The sequence below is a fragment of the Aspergillus foveolatus genome, assembly GCF_047715535.1.
Source record: "Aspergillus foveolatus strain CBS 279.81 unplaced genomic scaffold BDW70scaffold_84, whole genome shotgun sequence".
NCBI classification, from domain to species: Eukaryota; Fungi; Ascomycota; class Eurotiomycetes; order Eurotiales; family Aspergillaceae; genus Aspergillus; species Aspergillus foveolatus.
In genome coordinates, this window is record NW_027396148.1 from 1 (window position 1) to 19,120 (window position 19,120).

The 19,120-nt window shown below is 47.8% G+C and overlaps 6 protein-coding genes across 6 annotated transcripts; 3 read left to right on the plus strand and 3 right to left on the minus strand.

Moving 5' to 3' along the window:
- Positions 1-382: 382 nt before the first annotated feature.
- BDW70DRAFT_118885 (inositol polyphosphate kinase VIP1) lies at positions 383-4,729 on the minus strand. The gene is made up of 3 exons (XM_073734720.1): positions 2,075-4,729; positions 665-2,018; positions 383-609 (listed from the first exon to the last, which is right to left on the minus strand). The coding sequence occupies exons 1-3, from the start codon at positions 4,458-4,460 to the stop codon at positions 543-545; spliced, it is 3,807 nt and encodes a 1,268-aa protein (XP_073591840.1). The 5' UTR covers positions 4,461-4,729; the 3' UTR covers positions 383-542.
- A 999-nt stretch (positions 4,730-5,728) lies between these two features.
- On the minus strand, positions 5,729-6,320 carry BDW70DRAFT_118887 (U4/U6-U5 snRNP complex subunit LSM6). The gene is made up of 3 exons (XM_073734721.1): positions 6,134-6,320; positions 5,965-6,078; positions 5,729-5,900 (listed from the first exon to the last, which is right to left on the minus strand). Exons 1-3 carry the CDS (start codon positions 6,237-6,239, stop codon positions 5,878-5,880), a joined length of 243 nt encoding a protein of 80 aa, XP_073591841.1. The 5' UTR covers positions 6,240-6,320; the 3' UTR covers positions 5,729-5,877.
- A 113-nt stretch (positions 6,321-6,433) lies between these two features.
- On the plus strand, positions 6,434-7,962 carry BDW70DRAFT_143972 (small ubiquitin-related modifier domain-containing protein). Its single transcript, XM_073738183.1, has one exon. It carries the CDS (start codon positions 6,667-6,669, stop codon positions 7,855-7,857), a length of 1,191 nt encoding a protein of 396 aa, XP_073591842.1. The 5' UTR covers positions 6,434-6,666; the 3' UTR covers positions 7,858-7,962.
- A 170-nt stretch (positions 7,963-8,132) lies between these two features.
- Positions 8,133-8,987, plus strand: BDW70DRAFT_118895 (RNA methylation protein TRM112). The gene is made up of 3 exons (XM_073734722.1): positions 8,133-8,409; positions 8,485-8,674; positions 8,736-8,987. The coding sequence occupies exons 1-3, from the start codon at positions 8,224-8,226 to the stop codon at positions 8,738-8,740; spliced, it is 381 nt and encodes a 126-aa protein (XP_073591843.1). The 5' UTR covers positions 8,133-8,223; the 3' UTR covers positions 8,741-8,987.
- Positions 8,988-9,192: 205 nt separating this feature from the next.
- set1 (histone methyltransferase SET1) lies at positions 9,193-12,913 on the minus strand (the record flags this gene model as incomplete). The annotated part of the gene is made up of 2 exons (XM_073739689.1): positions 9,193-9,296; positions 9,355-12,913. The coding sequence occupies 2 exons, from the start codon at positions 12,911-12,913 to the stop codon at positions 9,193-9,195; spliced, it is 3,663 nt and encodes a 1,220-aa protein (XP_073591844.1).
- Positions 12,914-16,079: 3,166 nt separating this feature from the next.
- Positions 16,080-19,091, plus strand: gfa1 (glutamine--fructose-6-phosphate transaminase (isomerizing) GFA1). Its single transcript, XM_073738184.1, has 5 exons — positions 16,080-16,403; positions 16,462-16,532; positions 16,670-16,901; positions 17,000-18,393; positions 18,450-19,091. The coding sequence occupies exons 1-5, from the start codon at positions 16,399-16,401 to the stop codon at positions 18,830-18,832; spliced, it is 2,085 nt and encodes a 694-aa protein (XP_073591845.1). The 5' UTR covers positions 16,080-16,398; the 3' UTR covers positions 18,833-19,091.
- The last annotated feature ends 29 nt before the right edge of the window (positions 19,092-19,120 follow it).

Consider the following 19,120-nt stretch of genomic DNA (forward strand, 5'->3'; position numbering starts at 1 on the left):
AAAGGTCCTTATATTCAGCCTGCAGGCAGGTACGGAGCAAAGGTGGAACACTCACTTACAAGATACAAGATATTAGCAGAGCTCTGCTCCAGCTTTAATAGATCATCCGTACTATGATGATCTCCGTGACTTACTAGTCACACTCATCCTCTCATCAAAATTTGCCATAAAGCCATGGCAATGTCACAGGCTATGGCCTGGGTCTTGGTTATCGGCCATGCCCTCAACCAGTAGAACATTCTAGGAGGGTGGACAGAATCTGATGGAAGCTTAGGAGCATGTATATAGAGGGAGAAGAAGGCCTACCTTCATACTTCTTCTCCAAGCTTGTGATACTCGTGAATACAGGACAGCTAGTTGAAAACAATACTACCTACGCCCGTTACAGGCAAAACATACTAAATTACTAATTTAACGTTATATAGCCCTTTTATGTAAGATACATTAGGACACAATTAACAGCGACAGTTGTACTAAAAGTTAAAAAAGATGCCTGGGGTTATTGAAAACTCTAATATGCCATAGCTTGATAGCGCGCATATCTACTGGGGCCTTGAAACAAGCTTGTCACTCAGATTCACTGCCGTGAATGATTTTGGAAGTTTGACACTAGCAAGACCTGTCAGCTTATTTGGATATAAGACGTTAATGAACCTCAACTTACGTATTGAATTTTGCCTTCAAAGTCTCAATAACCTCCTTCCAATCCTGGTGTGCAGTAAGGCTGCGCCGCGGCGCACAACCAATTGCATGTCTAGAATCAAGGTGCACATCCAGTGGGTCGAAAGCATGACACCCGGGGCTGATGGAGATTCGGATCGAGTAGGAACTGGTGGAGGATTCGCTATCCCTGGCTTCATAAAGTTCGAAGCATATCTGGGAGAGGTAATCCAGCTCTGGAATAGCAGAGCGTGCTATTTTTGTCTGGACACCACCCTCAAGAATACAGTTCAAAAGCGTGTAAATGTGGGACTCCTTAGTAAAGTAAAACACGGACTTCGCGTCTGAAGAGGCTTGCACCTCTTCCAGATCTCTTACTATCTCTTGCAAAAGTGGCAAGGACGTCAACAGGCCAATCTCCAGCTTCTCCGTATCTGTGATACCATACTCCTGGGGAGTCACATAATCGAAGAGAACTTTCGCTAGCTTGTACAGCTCTCGCAGCTTCGAAAGCCTAGAGTCTAATTTAGTCTTTGACGGATTAGAACTCGGGTAAAGCTTAAAATAATGGTCGTATGAATCGTCAAGCGCCCTTAGATGCGGTATTGATGTCTCGAAAGCATGCATCCGCCTCTTCAGACCGAGACGATGTGCCAGAGTTTGACTCTCAGAGTATTGCTCATCGACCCTCTGGTGGCCGCTCCCATCAGAGCCATTGACCTTTGGCTCCGCAGCGAAGGCATGATTTCGAGGTCTACGGCGGTACAGATCTGCCGCCTCCTCATCGCTGTCCTCAGCATCCGGAGGAGTGAACACCCACTCGAGGAATTGTCGATTGTGGAGCGCATCGAATTTCATACTGTCATACAGCTCAGAAAGCTTGCTTGGATCAACCTTTTCTGTATCGCAGAACTCGGCGAAGAGTTTCTCCCATCTCTCTTTAAAGAGCATGGGATCTTCACCGGTGCACCATCGGCCCTGGATAGCGGAGAATGCTGGATTTTCGTTCGATGTATCAGCAGCTCGTGATGAAGTTGATTCATCGGATTTCTCGGCTGCATCTGGAGCTAACGTGAAAGAGCGATCGAGTTTTTCATAATTGTGTCTCATTATATCTCGATGAAACTTCATCAGTTCAACGACTGTCGCTAAGACCACTGATGGCTCAGGGATGTTTTCCTTAGGCCATGTGAATTGTGAAGGGGCAGACCCTTCTCGTAGAAGCAATTTAAGCTTCTTCTTAACCTTATCCATTAAATCTTTCGCCGCATTGGAGTCATCTAAGAGATCCTTTCTGACCTGAATGAACCCCTCAGGGATCTCCTTCTGGTCAAGGAAAGAACAAGCCCAGATTTGAGCTTTGTGCTTCAAGTTAGCCATAATCCCTCAATAATCGGCAGTATGTATGACTTACCGCTAGTACTTACTCTACGCTCTGAGCTGGTGAAAACTCGAACATTGTTCAAAGCCTCCTTATTCATTAGTTTCAAATCGTCACGCATATTGAGACCAAGATCCTGGGATTGATAACGTGCTGCATGTGTTGGTTCCCCTCCCCATTTGATGACAAGTTGAAGTTTGTCAAGGATGAGGTCATTCTCAACAGCGGAGAATCTGGAAAATGTTGCACCAGATATTGAATCGCTTCGGGTCTGGGACCTCCCTATGTTCTCACCCTCTTGAGGCCCGTCCATGGGCAAAGAATTCGGCTCCTTTCCGACAGTATCAGATAATACTGACGCTTTCACCGAGTCTCCCTCGGGATCTCGCCTCCTGAACATTGGCTTTATCTGCACCTTTGTTCCAGGCCAACCGCCCTTCTTCTCCAGAGACGTACGAAGCAATTTCAACTTGTCCGAATCCTCAAGCCCTTGTTCCATAGCGAGGTTAACAGCCTCCGATACACTGCGAAGCGCAGATTCTCCTTTGATCACAACTTCTTCCTGATGGCCCTTCAATAAGTCAATAAATGGTTGACTGTGGAAAGTGAACTTGAATTTTTGCTTCGGTGTTCGATCGGCATGCCTTATGACAGCAACCATACCCTTTAACTTCCATGAATGCTTAGAGGCAGGCGGCGGAGGATTTGCCTCAAGACTGTGCATCGTAGGCGAGGGTTGATTCGCACCCTGAGGAGTGCATATACCAGGTGATGCTGATTGTTCCTTTATGATAACGCCTGCATGCCCATTATTGAAGTCCATACCGTCGTGACCAGGCGCTGTAAGGCTGGGGTGTGATGACTCCAAAGATCCAACATCCGAGTCCCTCTGATGTTGTGGATTGCCGTTAGACTTTGAGGAGCCGGGAGACTTTAGCAATGTTTTTAGTGCGTGTCGGTGCGATACCGAGTGTCTCCATGGGTAATGATTTTGATCTGAAAAGGATGCTTCAGAAGCCTCCGCCACACCTTCATGTCTGCGCCTCTCGCTGATGAATATGTCCCTTAGAATACTGGCACACCTGTCATAGTAATCATTATTATCCTTCACAAAGCTCCAGCCATTGACGTCAATTACATAGCTTTTCTCGCCCACACGAAGCATGTCAAAGCCACAGATCCTTTGCCCGAATCCGTCAGATATCTTCGAGGCTATAGACGCTTCTTCCTTACTCAATTTGGTGATATATCGCAGCTCCTTTCCATGGGTATTGCGACGGACAAGACCGTCAACAACAGGAGATTTCCGTGTCTCCGCATGACAAAAATCGGGACCAACTGTGTAAGCTTTGACATCCTCCGCATTGTCAACTCTCAGAAACTGCTCGTAGATATAGCTAGAGCCATCCTCCAAGATTGACCGGGGGGTACGGAGATCGGGGTCGTATTCAGAGCTCTTATTTCCGACCTTCCGAAAAAGCCGTCTACCGCCGCCTCCGTATTGCTGATCTTTAGGAAAGTAGATGTGTATATTGTGATCTTCCCCGCTTACAGGTTTTTCGACGAAGGGCTTCCTGAAGTGTTTGCCGTCAACGATAAGAGAATCGCCATCGTCAGACAAAGTGACATTCTTCGTTTTGGGAGTGCCTCCCCCTGTGCCGTCAGTAGGGCCATCAAGTTTCACACCTGTGAGCTTGTATACGTGCTGCGCAAGCTCTGGAGATTCCAAAGTTGGGCCCCCGTCTCGGTTGACTTCTATCCTCTTCGGAGTAGGGACACTCATATGGTCCAGGATGCGCAGACACAGCCGCCGATCCCACAGAATTTTCTGCATAGGCAGATCATTGACACAAAATGGCCTCCTTAGCCTCGCATAAGCGATAGCCTTGTCCAGCGGGAAGCCATCCGAGAAAAACGCTATTAGGAAGTCGCATACAGGCCAATTCTCTACCGCTTCGTCGAGAATCACCTTGTCGCCAAAGACAATAACTTCAAAATCACCTTTGGACTGCAACCGAGTGAGGATATTCTGACTGGGTTTGCTTCGGGCCTTCACATCCAGTGCGCACACACCAATTTTCCCCAGAAATGCAGGGGGTGGCTCGACCTCGCTTATTGAACTTGCTGCCGTGCTCCCGCTTAATCTCCTCGGTGCCCGGCTCGATGATCGCGTAGAAGAGCGCGCTCCTCGCCCTTGCTGCGGCACATCGGTGACATTGTCGGACCGGGATGCTTTCGACTGCGAAACCTGAACCGTATGAGGATAGCCCTTTGACGAGCTAGATGCTGACGAGCGACACGACAAGCGCGCTGATGTCTTTTCTTCCTCAAGACCGAGATTCGTTGCTGATGCTGTAGGCTTGAGAGGCGTTTCAGAACCATCAGGACCGTGGCTTGTGGTATTATGGGCGCGATCCATTGTAGAGGGCCTGTGAATTGGCTTGCGATGATTGGCAGGCCAAAGCACAGAATAAGGCAATTGTTCTTATCTTTGGCACGGCCAAATCTCAAAAAGATTGACTGAAGGACTGGATGGCGCTGATTGCTTCTGACAAGAGTTTTGCCGCTGAAAAGTGCACGTTGTGGCTTTCCTTTGTCTTTTAGAAACCAGATGTTTTCGGGACGTCTCTCCGATTAGTGGAGAAGACTAAGAACAAGAATAGACAAGACTCAAAGGCAATTAGAGAATGTGTCATGAATCTCCATATTTGTCTCAGTGTTTATAGTACGGTGCAGGGCGTGTGAGCATGGCTGCAACTGCATTCAGAGCACTTGGGCGTTTTTTTCAGGTGCAATGTCAAGCAATATCGCAGCGACAAGAAGCGTCGCCAAGTTATATATTATACTGATTCAAGACCATGTAAAATGTTGGCCGGTTTTCCTCGGTAGTTGAGAGTCCAGGAACGTCCATTGTGATTAGGAAAGCAGTCGCCACAACTCTGGAACGGTTCCACTGATCACGGTACGGAGTGATTTGGTCTTTCTAAACCAAGCAAACCAAGCAATCTGTTGGAGAATAAAACGTCCTGAAAAGGTGCCTTGGGTAAATGTTGGGGAAACTGTAATGGCCACTGTGGTGACGAAGCGTTTGACAATGAAAATCCTAACCAACCACGAACGAAGCCATTGTCCACAGTCTGATACCTGTCAGAGCGCTTGAAAACTTTGAGCACACGGCATAGTAGCGCAGTGCTACCTAAAAAACTAGGCAATTTATGTTAAGATAATATGCTATTCTTTCGTGCTACAAGCTTTCAGAGAAGGTATTGGGAAGTAATCTTATATGGTCAGTAGCGAGTCCGCCAAGCGCTGTAGTAGGCACTCTGTACAGGTTCGTTTAGGAGGCGAACTTATGATCCAATAGGGGTGATTTTAGCATCATCTATTGACCACGAGGAGGTCTAACTCCATGCGTCTAAAGTGTAATTATATGGTTAAGCTTATATCTGAGGCATATATGGCTTACTTAAGATCTCTTTGCATCCGCTGCATGTGTCTAGGTACACTTGCCAATAACAATTCCTTCGCGATCAAATAACCCCGGTGGGATCTAATCCCTGGGTAGCTCGAGTCTGGAAGCTTTTCCCCTCCTATATGCCTGGTTACGGTACTCGGAAAAGGGCCAAACTTCACTAGTACACAGTGACAGGATCATAACACTGCTCCTTCTTTTGCCTCCCAGCCTCTTCGTCCTTTCTTCTGAACCCTGATTCGCATTCTTGGGATCCTCTTCGCATACCAAAGTAGTGGCTCATACACAGTGTGAGAGGGTCTTAAGGTACAATGGACGGTAGCGTTGCCTTTGTTCTGACCATTGCTCTCTTGTTCTTCGAGTTTCAATTCGCGGCAATGTACAGAACTATGAATTTCATAGAGCAGTCAGCCCAAATTTTATCTAGTTACACCGAGAAAGGAGCATATACCATTATTTCCGCGGATAAAGGCGTCTCCATAACTGCGTGTCAACTGGCCGCTAACAAATTCCTGGGACTTTTCCAGCGCAATGTTCATATAACCATCTACCGATTGGAGTTCGCCTGAGCATGTTTGTTAGCGACTGCGTGTTTGCTAACGATAAACCTCGAGAGAGACCTTTGTATACGACACCAGAATTCAATTTGACAGTTACTGGAGCTCCAATTATCTCACCCAAAAAGGCGGACGGGTCCTTTCCTTCGGATGTTGCACCATTCTCCATCTTTCAATCAGTGTCCTTTTCGTTCGCCTGTGGAATGAAAAAGAAATGCAGGTGAATGGCGCTGTGTTCTTGAGATGTAAGCGTGTTGCTACTACGGAGTAGAGGGGTCACTTGATCAAGGGCACGTGTGGGCGCATCATTAATAACCTCGGAAGCCACCGACTTTCCTCTCAGACGGAACGCAACACGGCGGTAGACTCTCCGCGCGATTTTTGACCACAACTATAACAGTACAACTGCAATGATTATCCTATAACCCGATAACTTATGATACATGCATGTGGCTGCCGACCGAAGCCACAATCTTCGCTTTGACTCGAGAAGCACCTTTCCCAGCGTATGGTATGAAACCAAAAGTTCATACGAATTTTCGCATGAACCAAGATAGGAAACAGCTGCCCGTGGCCACCAGGCTTCAATTCCACTCATGCGTTCATACTTCAATAAACCCTCGTGGGCAAGTCGAACGGACGAAGATGAGGACTCGGAATTTTACCGCCGTGCTGGTCAGGTGTACAGAGACATTGTTGCTACAAATATAAGCGCACGTGAACGGCGAGCGAACTCCCTTCGAAGCATTACACACAAACGTCGATGCCTTTCGAACTCCCCGCACGATGAAGACGTTTCCAATCTGAGAAGCAGACAAGAGGTGGCAGTCAAACCAGGAACCCCGGTTGAGAATTCTCGGCGTTCGCAACCTGCGCTTGGGCATAGCACGGCTAATATCAGCATTACCAAACCCTCATGGGCACGCCAAGATTCGATTTACAATGAAGTACCAACAGTGGTCGCGAATGGTTCATCGCCCCCAACGTCCCAAGGCTCACCGCAGAGCAGAACGCAGGACATGCGGGCGGAGTCTACACCCTCGCCTTCAGTCACGATAAATGGCCCGGAGGCAAATGTTTATACAGAGGGTCGCTTGAAAGGCACAAGGGCGCGGGACGAGCAAGGCATAACTCGTAGTGACCGAAACACTGCTTATGATGACACAGTTGTCCATATTCTCATAACGTCAGAAATCGCCAATACTAAGCCCCTTGTTATCCAACGCAAAATGTCCCAGTCCTTGAAAGAAGTGCGTCTTGCATGGTTTGCTCGCCAGGACTTGCCCAAGGATTTTCAATCGACCGTATTCTTGACCTGGAAAGGCCGAAGACTATTTGACGTCACAACTTGTAAAAGTCTGAATATCAGTGCTTATACCAATGAAACATCGCCGTTTGACGAGTTCTTCAGCGATGCAGATGCGTGTCGAGTCTATATGGAAGCCGTTACTGAAGAAATATACGCAGCTAGACATCGATTTTCACCAAAAGTGGTTGGGGTTGATCCAAAATCAACCGGGTCGACTGACTCAGAGGGTACCGAACAACATGCTAAAAATGAAGTCATACTCAAGTGTCCAGGGCACCATGAATATAAGATACAGGTCCCGTTGACAACAACCATATCCCAGGTTATCGGAGCATTTCGTGAAGCGAGAAGTATATCTCCTGGACTAGCTGTATATCTTGCCTTTGATGGAGATCGCCTGGACCCCCAGTCTTCCCTGGAAGACAATGAAATAACGGACGGAGATCTAGTTGATGTTCTTATAAGGCAAGAGTTCTGATTGAGCGAGAATCTGAAGTAGAATCCTTTCACCTCATGCGGAGCTGATCATGTCGTTTGGTATGGGGCTCCAAGTAACGAAAGCGGACATGGAATCGAATATAGCCTGTATAATGACAAGTTTATCGATACGAACTTACTGGACATGCTGCAGATAGACTGTGAATCTAATGTAGCTGCTACCGTGGGGGTAAGCAACAAGCATCTGATAAGATTACCTCAAGTACTGGTAGACAAGATCTTTGATAAGCCCTTGCGCGGGGCGGGAGGAATTTTCTTATGTTCGACGAACTCGGTCCAGGGCTCCAATAATTATAATAGCCCACCATCTTCCTACCTATCCTCGAAATATCCCCGAAGATCAAAGATGAAGCTACTCACAGCCAATTTCCTGACGTGTGCGGTCAAAGCCTGCAAGGGATCACCCGCAGCATTCCCCCTCCATTTCCGCGACGTCGAACTCGAGCTCCAAGAAGTTGATTTCCAACCAGATTTTATTCGCAATATCATTCCCCGCGTCGATTGGGAGGCGCTGCATAGAATGGGAACTGAAGTATGCAGCACCATTGTCATTCTTGTCCTCTATCTTCATGTGTTGCCGGAGAGCTGACTTCTGTACCCCGATCAGCTCAATTTCCCAAATATTCCAGAAACCAAGCCTGAAGGTGCAGCGCTTGAAAACGAACAGCTTCTTAGAGACCTTCATCGGCTGCTGCTGGAGACACAGGTTGCCGAGGGCAAGCTTATATGTGGTAATTGTGGCCATGAGTACATGATCAAAGAGGGAATCGCCAATTTTCTGCTTCCCAGTCATCTAGGTTCGAGAGTTTGTTCTTCTTAAAGCCGGCGCTCACTGATGTCTTCTCTCTTTGATTTTAGTGTGATTGCTTTTCCGTCCTGCCAGTCTGCCCAGTATTTGAACAACCACCTCTATGCAACGATTTACGAGTTACAGAGAGTTGAGTCGGAAACTTTTACACACGTGGCTGGATAATTAGCCTCACTACGTCTGGTAATCCATGCAAGGTCTATCCGAATCCTTGATTATCTCTGGTGGAAAATGAAGCGGGAGATCTCATATGATACAGCAGCTGCAAGTTATACATAATCCGTGTCACACCATTGTCTCAGGGTGGAAGATAAGGAGAACCAATTGCGACCAACAATTGCAGAGACTCATCCGGAACGCCTCAATGTAACATGCACAACGCTGCCCCGGGCCTATACCTTTGCCGTGAAACAAGCCTATAAAAAGGCCCCATGTCGTTATAAAAGAAATCAATGATAAACGTTCGAACGAAAGGGAGTGTGCTCGCTGATTCCTGAGTCAAGAAATCTAATTCAGAAAGCCTTTACATCCGGCCGAGCCGCAAAGGCATGGGATTCTGTCATCACTATCCCATTCCCTCTCGAATTTGTAGTCGTAAGTTAATTCTTCATCTGCAGCAGGTCAGCATGTTACCATCCATATCAGCAAAATCTCATTTAGAGGACTGACCCCTTTCGATATCCCTCAATGCATAAATAACTATTCGTTTGCTTCCATCAACCTTGATGATCTTCGCTGTGCAGTTTGGCGTGCAGCTGTGGTTGATAAATCTAGCAATGCCGCCTCTCTTTGTGGCATCAATGACTGTGTTCTCATCAATTCGAAAGAGATAGCTACTGCCGATGCCGCTCTTTAGGTATCGTCGCTCCCTCATATCGGCAACCTGCTGCCGTACTTTCTCCCCCACATATTCGATGATCATTTCGTTTGCAGATATATTGACTTCAGCATAGAGCCCCCAATTATGAATAGCTGACCGTGCAAACCGCACAGGCTTTTTCCGCTTTTTCAATTGATTAAATCGGAGAACATCACTATCGCCCCCCTGTGATGGTAGAGCTTGCTTTTGAGCATTGATGTCCGCAATCAGCCTGCGGTTATTAACTCTTGTCGAACGAGAGGTTGACTTGGATATTGTCTTTGCTGCTGCAATTCGAGCCGCCTCGGCAGCTGCATTCTGTGGATCGCTCTTGGCCTTGGCCTCGCGTTCCTCGCGAGCCTTCTGGACCTTGATGCGATGGGGTAGATATTTTGATTTTTCCGATTCGAGAATCCGCTTTCTGCCTTCGGTTCGAGCAGCTCCTGTAGTATTAGGAACATAATAACCTTCGATGCTAGCAGCCTGGCGCGTTGGCCCTACATCGCCGGGGTGATTGAGAGCCTTGATTTCCTTCTGTCTCCATGCCCAAGCTGATAGGTTCCCGATCACAGACCTCGGCTGCTTTTCGAGGATATTGCGAAGGAACTGTAAATCTTCCTCGTCCTTCACCACGTCCTGCCATCCGTCAAGATCCAGGACAACAGAATCATCATCGTCCACAATCGGCCGTGGCTCATCATTTGATACTCTCCATTCAACCTCGTGCCGGGCCGCCTCGCCATATTCGGCCCGCTCGACCATATTCTCCGCTGATTGTTTAACTTGATCATGATGGGATTTGATGCCAGGCTCTTCTGAGTGCGTGATTTTTGTGTCTTCAGCTAGTTCTTCAACCAATACCTTGTTGCCATCAAGGCGTGATGAATCGTCAGCCGAGTCAGATAATCCCTGAGAAACGGCGCCCTTGTGAACTCCGTCCAGAGTCTGAGGAAAGTCATCCGTCCGAGTTCCCTCGCCCACAGCAGAGAAGCCATCAGCTTCCTTTTGTTTCTTGCGGTGGCTGGGACTTTCACTGGTTCTTTTCCTCTTACGCGACGGAGAATAGTCTTGTACTGCAGCCTCCAAGTCGCCTATCTCGGAATGTCGGTCTTCATCATCGAGCCTTTCTGTTGAATTATCCAACGCTTCGGCTGCATCTTCATCCGCATCCTCAGATTCAGTTTCTGAGCCAATTCGACTGGGAGGACGACTGTCCTGATCATCGGTGTCTCGGGAAAGTGGAGTATGCTGCTCTTCATCCGAGTCTTCTGCATCATGTAGCTGCTGTAACCTATGGTAGAGTGGTCGAACATTTCTCCTTCGTAGCGGTTGCTTGCGCCTCTCGTCTAAGAAAGCGACGTCCGTACGGTCGAGGCGATGAGCTTTCCTAATCCTTGGAAGGGCAGAGAGTATATTCAGACCAGATATGCCTGAAGGGTGCCGTTTATTCAAGAATTTTGCATGTGGATCGGGTGTACTATCACGGCTGTCAAAATCAAGGCGGAACATAGGACGTTTAATGCCTTCAGGATCAGGTATTCCCAGTTGTTTCCTCCTTAATGCATGCCGTTCTGGGTCGAGATAATCATACAGAGCGGGGGCAGCAATGCGTGACTTAACGTCTTCGAGCAGTTTGTCCCTTAGATCCTTCATTACGATCGCCAAAACTTCAGTGCAGGGATCCAAATCCAGGGCTCGCTGTTTCTTTTCTTCTTCAATGTCCAACTCTGCCTCCCTCTTTAACCGTTCAGTCTCCGCTTTTTGCCGTTGTTCTTGCTTCATGCGCTCGGGACTGGGGCTGCGCTCGTAATGTGGATTGCCGTACGGCTGGCTTTCCATATTCATGATATACGTGAATAAAAGTTTCATATGGCAGAATTTGTAACAGCGTTCAGTTTCCTCTTCACCGCGCCGAGAGTTCTCAAATATGATATAGTATCCGGTTCTGTCGCATCGAATATCTTTCCAGTTGAACGCCTTTAATCGCTTTTTTAAGTGCGGCAGAGTCGAACTTAGAACAGGTACATAACAATGTGCGATGAAGATATAAGGATCACGCTTTATCTGGTTTAGTATGGGAGTTTCTTCAATCAGTGATGGTATTGCCGGTTTCTGAAAGCTTGCCCTAGGTCCCTCAGGGATGACAGCCGAAGGGCGCATGAAGGATCTTCCAGAGGGCCCTTTTGGAGCTGTCGGGGGTGGTTCATTTTTGTTCACCTGTGACTCTGATTTAGGCTCACCCACCACGGGCATATCAATCTTCGAATCGATTCTTTGAGCTGCAATAGCCCTCGAAGCTAGTTTTTCCGAGGTCTGCCCATCGCGATCATACTCAACCTTGATGCGATGGTTGCCAATACGCTGCCCCTTTTTGCATTCGTGAAATGCATTTTTCGCTGCCAACGACGCGGAAACAGGACCACTACCGTGAAACGATGCACTGTCCTTATATTTGACGGAGCATATGCCCAGGAATCTGCCCGTGTCGGGATCCGTTCGGTTATTGATCTCTGCTATCTCGCCAAAACTTGAAAAGAGCGTACTTATCGGTGCGAGAGGCGTCAATGGGTCGAAACCGGTAACAACAATTTGCACGGGAGGCCCCGGTCCTACCGTGCTGGCAGGGTCGTAGGGCCAGTGTCTTAGGACGTACGGAGCGGGTCGATATTTCGTTTTCTGTCGGCATCCAGCACCGCGAGTATAATTTTGTATGCTCAATCGAGGGTCGGACAAACGTCCTTCTTGTTCATCACTAACAATATCCACGTAGCAAGGCCTCTTTCGTTTATCCTTGGACGGGGCTCTATCAGGGTCATGCACCAACTTGCTGCCCTTGACGATTGCAACACGCTGGCTCTGTGACCGCGTTGTTGGTGTTGGCGGCGTACGAAGTGGTGTCATGGTGCTGTTTGAGTCATCTGCTCTTGCCTGTCGAAACCCATCAGGTTCATCTCCGTTCGGCGCCTTCGCTTGAGACGGGCTCGGATTGTTCTGCGGGGATGACTCCGTGTTTGTGAGCGGCGTAAGAGTATCCAGGCGGGTATCATTCGATGAACCTGTTCCGGGTCCCGATGTGTTGTTCGCCGGAGTGTTCGCCTCTCCATGGCTCGCGGAACCGTCTTCCGCGACTTCCTTGCGCGACTTGTTCAGGTCTGACCGGAGTTCTTGTCCAAGATTCTGAGGGCTATTGCCGTTGACAGTTTCCCCAGAGGTCCGGGATCCGGCGACAATCTGTTCCTCGTCGGCATGCTCCCTGCTGAGATGAGTTCTCGACCGCTGTCGTTCTTGAGTGGCTTTATATCGTTTCTGCTGGATGACCGATGGGGCGGTGGGAAAGAAGTCTGCGAAGCCTGCGGAAGAGCGCGACATAATGAGATATGGCTACAAGCCAAAACCGGTAATACTGCCACCAGTTGGCAGCATCCTTGATAGCTCCGTCAGGTAATGCGTGGATATCAACCAAGAACGCCCTCTTGATGCAGAGCAGCAGAATCCGACGGGTTGGGTTTGAGATGTAACCAGGACGAAGACAGCGAGAGTTCAGTAGAATTTGGCTACTGAGAGAATGGCGTGCTCGGAACGGTACAAGAGCAGATATTGAGAAGTGGGATTGACGCGATTTTGGGAGCGACAGCTCGCATCCGTTCCGGGCCCTATGGACACGACCGAGACGCGATGAGGCTGTTCACAAAATGAGAAGCGGCGGGGGAGGGGAGTCTGTATGATTACCGTGAAGCTGACTGAAATTCACCTGGAAAAAAGTGTAGCATATGATATCATGGAATATCTCACTCCTAAGGGTTGGCTTTCTTGACAAGGAGAAATTAAGCAGTCTGAAAATGGGAAGGGAAAGGAAAAGCTAGGCGGTCGACGGGGACGACTTGTTCATTTCCGTTTTCCTGGTGTCCTCATCCAACACCGGATTTACGCAGGCCAGAATCCTCCTTTGAGAACAATGAAGTTTCTGAACAAAATCACTCGCCGAGTTTGTGGTTTGTTTCAGTCATATCCTACGACTCCGTTCTAAGAAAGCACCGTAGAGATTCCCGCGACATCTTACCTCTTACGCCCGCCCTGTCTTGCTCATAGCCATCCAGATGTCAACCCATTCTTCACACGCGCTTACAAAATGTTTCCCTGCACTTAATTTCGGTATTCTCTTGCGACAATCTCACATTATTGATGACAAGTACTATGGGCATTTCTGTTAGACTTGGGTGTCTCAGACGGCCAACGAGCTGCGACGGCTGGCTTTTGATGGTCTGGCCGCGTGAGCGAGCTGAATATCTCGATAATCGTATGCAGGTGTTCCCAAACTGGACAAGGAGTTATTGAGTACCAATGCGCTCGCAGCTCGCATGATACTCTTCCTAACACAATAAATATGCTGTCGTTCTAAAGTGATAGATCGGCTGGCATGGCGGTCTTCCAGACTAGGTTTAAGGACTCATGTGCGGCTTGAAGAGAAACTTCGGTTAGGTGACGATCTGGGTAGGACAAGGTGGGTGAGTAGAGATCATTCCGACCTGTTCGTACTCTGGGACCTTTATGAAAACAATGCCTCCTACTCAACCTGACTATAGCAAAACCCCATTCGACCGCAAATTAGTTACTATACCCCACCAGCTCTCCCAGTAGCTATGATCTAGTGGCCTCAAGCAGCCACATCCCCATAGGCAGTTATAGGTTCTGAAAACCAGGAGACTAAACTTGGTTGCAGCCATTGATATACAAGCGTAGAAGGAAAGATTAAGCGTTAACTCCGTCTGCTCGATAGTGTAAGAATTAGACCTTGCCGTCGTGGTCACCATCCTAAATGAACAAGGTTCTCGTTTAGGTGGATTGAACAGGTGCGAAAATGAAAGTATATAAACAGAATTGGTCAGGAGACGAGTATTACAAATTGAAGCTGAGGTGAAAGGTGCCTTCGAGACTCGTTCCAAAATAACCATATTATAATATGCTAGTAGTCTCAGCACTAGGATCGCACATCATTGCAGAGGCTGAATCTGTATCTGTACTCATAGCGTTAGCTCTTGCCTAATCATAAAAATAGCTAGGTTGTGTGAGGAGATTGGAAATTGTAACTTTGGACGTGAATTAGACTTTCGCTACACAGCCCAGGGCCGAGTGACAGGAGCACCTTTCACGTAACTGTACCTGAGGCTGTGTTCTGTGACAGGGAAGATAATACAGCACCTGTGCCTTTCGCCCATATAGGCTTCTAAAGAGCCCAATGTTTTTTCTTTTTCGGATTGTTCTTAGAGCATGTTTCCAGACAACTCAATCTACTTGCAAGGTATCATAGAGCAATTAGTAGTCTAAGGATTATACTCTATGGGCATTCAAGGCGTATCATTATGATCATACCGCTGCTTGTGCTCTGTATGTGCTCTAGCGTATCGCTATCAGCTATATAAGTGGAGTAGTCTAGGCTTTATTGAGTTAGTATGCTATTTCTGCAGGTGGTATACTAATATCATCCATAGTTGGCGCATAATTAAAAATAGTAACTTAAAGGAGCAAGGAGCATCTCCGACTCGACATCCAGTATGTTTAGCCTCAAGCATCGTGATAGTAACAAAACTAGGTCTGTATTTGCCTCCCTCATAGCCAGGGGCGCAGGGTATGCTGCTAACCCCGTCACGTCTCAGCTACAGGGATACCAGCATTCCGTGCCTCGGTGGGTAGCCGCTCTTTCTGCACCTGACAGACAAACCATCTACGCCGTATCTATCTTGGATATCTTATAGAGCCTGAGTCTGAACGAGCTTGACCACTGCCTTTCAAGCCCCGAGGGATTCCTTACCATGGAGATTGCCCTAAATAGCGAATTCAGTAAAAGGAAACGGCGTTTTCCTGAACTCTCGGCTAAGACCAAGGGCAGTTTCCTATCCCGACGCAGTCTGGGCCGAACATGCGACTCGTGAAGTCCTCCAGGCCCATTGCATGTTCAGTGCCGTAAAGTAATTAACGAATGATTTGATGTAGCTTTTCTTATTCTTTTGTTGGGAAGAATGTGTGCGTATTGCATGTACCACTGGCAGAACCATCCGTAACTATTCTTGAAAAAAGGGGCCAGGAATGATCGAGAAAGCGAACTAGAAACGGGTGGAGAGTATAGGTTTTTGGGCGTGTTATTCTTAGAAACTGTAGCCGTTCCAGCGACAGCTAGCTACCAGAGCTGAAGTACATAGAGCGCCGAGACAAATCCTCGAGGGCCGAGAATATCTACCAACTGTCCCCATTTTCAGCTCAGTGACCAGTCGTTACCTTACAACAAGTCAGCGACAACCCACTTTACGGGTCTTATAGTACTGCATACTAGGTATTGTATAACATCCACGAGCAAAAGCCAGAATCCGCCCTGCTGTTTTGTGGCTAAAACCAAGCCCTGGGCAACAAAGTGAGACATTGCCGTCGGGCTGTTTGAGGCGCAGAGGTTTATTGGCCACTAGTCGGGAGTAAAAGACGGTGTCCCATAGCAGTTTCCCTGGTTTGGAAGCCAAGGTGGGCCGATCTCACAACATAAAACCTTCATAACAACAGCTTCCCCCCTCCTTCCTCAGCCCTCTGGTATTCTTGATTCATTATCGCTCTTACTCCGTGCCTCAAAACTCCTGCCTCTCTCAACAATCCGCCATATATTTCGTTAATTGATTCACCCTGCTTCTACCAGTATGCCACCTCACTGCAATCATTCCTCGATGTTTCCCCTCACTAACAATTGGCCGTTCCTTGGTTACAGCTCAGTGGCCTACGTTTCCTGATTATTTGCGGTCTGAAACACATAGAACGCAGCACTCCCATATTACCCGTTTCTCTCTTTTCACCTTCTATTAGATTCCGCAGCCATGTGGTCAGTCGGCCAGATATCATGTTGATTACTGGTCCAATGTCCGACTAATATCATCTAGTGGTATCTTCGGCTACATCAACTATCTCGTCGAGAGAGACCGTAAATATATTCTCGACACTCTGCTCAATGGTATGAACTTCTTCTATAGACCTCCCAGGCAAATTCTCAATGTTCGGACTACGTGTCTTTGGACCAGTCGCTCCTTATTTCCCTACGCTATTTCCTTATCCCTTGGCATTGCTATTACTCACGTCTATCTTTCCCAGGCCTCTCGCGTCTCGAATATCGAGGATACGACTCTGCAGGTCTCGCAGTTGATGGTGACAAGAAGAATGAAGTCTGTGCCTTTAAAGAAGTTGGGAAAGTTGCCAAGTTGAAACAACTCATCGAAGAATCCAAACCCGATCTTACCAAGACATTTGAGTCTCATGCTGGTATCTCGCACACACGTTGGGCTACGCACGGAACGCCCTCCCGTCTTAACTGTCACCCGCACAGGTATGCTATTGGTTCTGATCCATACAGCGTCCTGCTACGCGTGGATTGTCTTTGCAGTACGCCAACATTGAAATGGCTAACAAGAATTGATTTTACAGATCCGACCCCAACTGGGAGTTCTCTGTAGTTCACAATGGAATCATCACAAACTACAAAGAGCTGAAGGCTCTATTGGAAAGCAAGGGTTTCCGTTTCGAGACTGAGACAGATACTGAATGCATTGCCAAGCTTACAAAGTATCTGTACGACCAGCAACCAGATATTGACTTCACTGTCTTGGCCAAGGCTGTCGTTAAAGAGCTTGCGGGTGCCTTTGGCCTCCTGATTAAGTCTGTGCACTACCCTCACGAAGTTATTGCCGCTCGTAAGGGTTCCCCTCTTGTGATCGGCGTGAGAACTTCCAGGAAAATGAAGGTGGATTTCGTTGATGTGGAATACTCCGAAGACGTGGCTCTTCCTGCTGAACAAGCTTCCCAAAACGCGGCAATCAAGAACTCTGCTACCGGTCTTCTCGCCCCTCCTGACAAATCTCTCCTTCATCGGTCCCAGTCTCGTGCTTTCCTGTCCGACGACGGAATTCCCCAGCCGGCTGAATTCTTCTTGTCATCTGATCCTTCCGCTATTATCGAGCACACTAAAAAGGTTCTGTACCTTGAAGATGATGACATCGCTCATATCCACGAGGGTCAACTCAACATTCATCGCTTGACGAAGGATGATGGCACCTCAAACGTCCGTGCTATCCAGACTATTGAACTCGAATTGCAGGAAATCATGAAGGGCAAATTCGACCATTTCATGCAGAAGGAAATTTTTGAACAGCCTGAATCCGTAGTGAACACAATGAGAGGCCGTCTTGATGTTGCTAACAAGCAAGTTACTTTGGGAGGGCTTCGACAATACATCTCAACCATTCGTCGCTGCCGGAGGATTATATTCATTGCCTGTGGTACTAGTTACCATTCGTGCATGGCAGTTCGTGGAGTGTTTGAAGAGCTCACTGAGATTCCGATTGCGGTCGAACTGGCCTCGGACTTTTTGGACAGACAGGCGCCGGTCTTCCGCGACGACACATGCGTGTTCGTCTCTCAATCTGGAGAGACTGCGGACTCGCTTATGGCTCTCCGTTACTGTCTTGAACGTGGAGCTTTGACCGTTGGTATTGTCAACGTTGTGGGATCTTCCATTTCCCTTCTCACACACTGTGGTGTCCATATCAACGCTGGTCCTGAAATTGGTGTTGCTTCGACCAAGGCATACACTTCTCAGTTCGTTGCTATGGTAATGTTTGCTCTCTCGCTCAGCGAAGACCGAGCTTCAAAGCAGAAGAGACGTGAGGAGATCATGGAGGGGCTCTCTAAAATATCCGATCAGTTCAGGGAAATTCTGAAACTCAACGAGCCCATCAAGCAAATGTGCGAGCGCTTTTTCAAAAACCAGAAGAGTTTGCTTTTGCTGGGCAGGGGTGGCCAATTTCCTACTGCACTTGAAGGTTAGTGATCAAATCCTGGCCCATTTCTGAAAGTGAGGCGCTAATGTGGGTAATAGGTGCCCTCAAGATTAAAGAGATCTCCTATCTGCACTGTGAAGCCGTCATGTCCGGTGAACTGAAGCACGGTGTTCTAGCTCTTGTTGACGAAAATCTGCCCATAATTATGATTCTTACCCGTGATGGTCTCTTCACCAAATCTCTGAATGCCTACCAGCAAGTCATCGCTCGGAGTGGCCGCCCGATTGTGATTTGCAACAAGGATGATCCTGAGTTCTCATCCGCTCAAACAGAGAAAATTGAGGTACCTAAGACAGTCGATTGCCTCCAAGGACTTCTCAACGTCATCCCCCTACAGTTGATCTCCTACTGGCTTGCTGTGGGAGAGGGCCTAAACGTTGATTTCCCACGGAACCTTGCAAAGTCCGTTACCGTCGAGTAAGTCCGCGAAAAGCAGAAAAAGCATTTTAGAGTTAGCGGGATTGAGGGTACAGGAATTGGGCGGTGTTATTGCCTCTTTGACATGTTTATCTTCATGAGGTTGGAGAACGCGAACGTAGTAGGCGCGGGGCCTTCATTATTTTCTTTTCATATTTTTTTTCAACGCCTGCACTGTTTGTTTGTATGACACCTCAAATGTTTAGCCTAGTTTGATAATGATAGGTGACCATGACCATCAAACAAGAACTACCCATGACAAATGTTTCTACATATTAAATGGTGTGTAGCT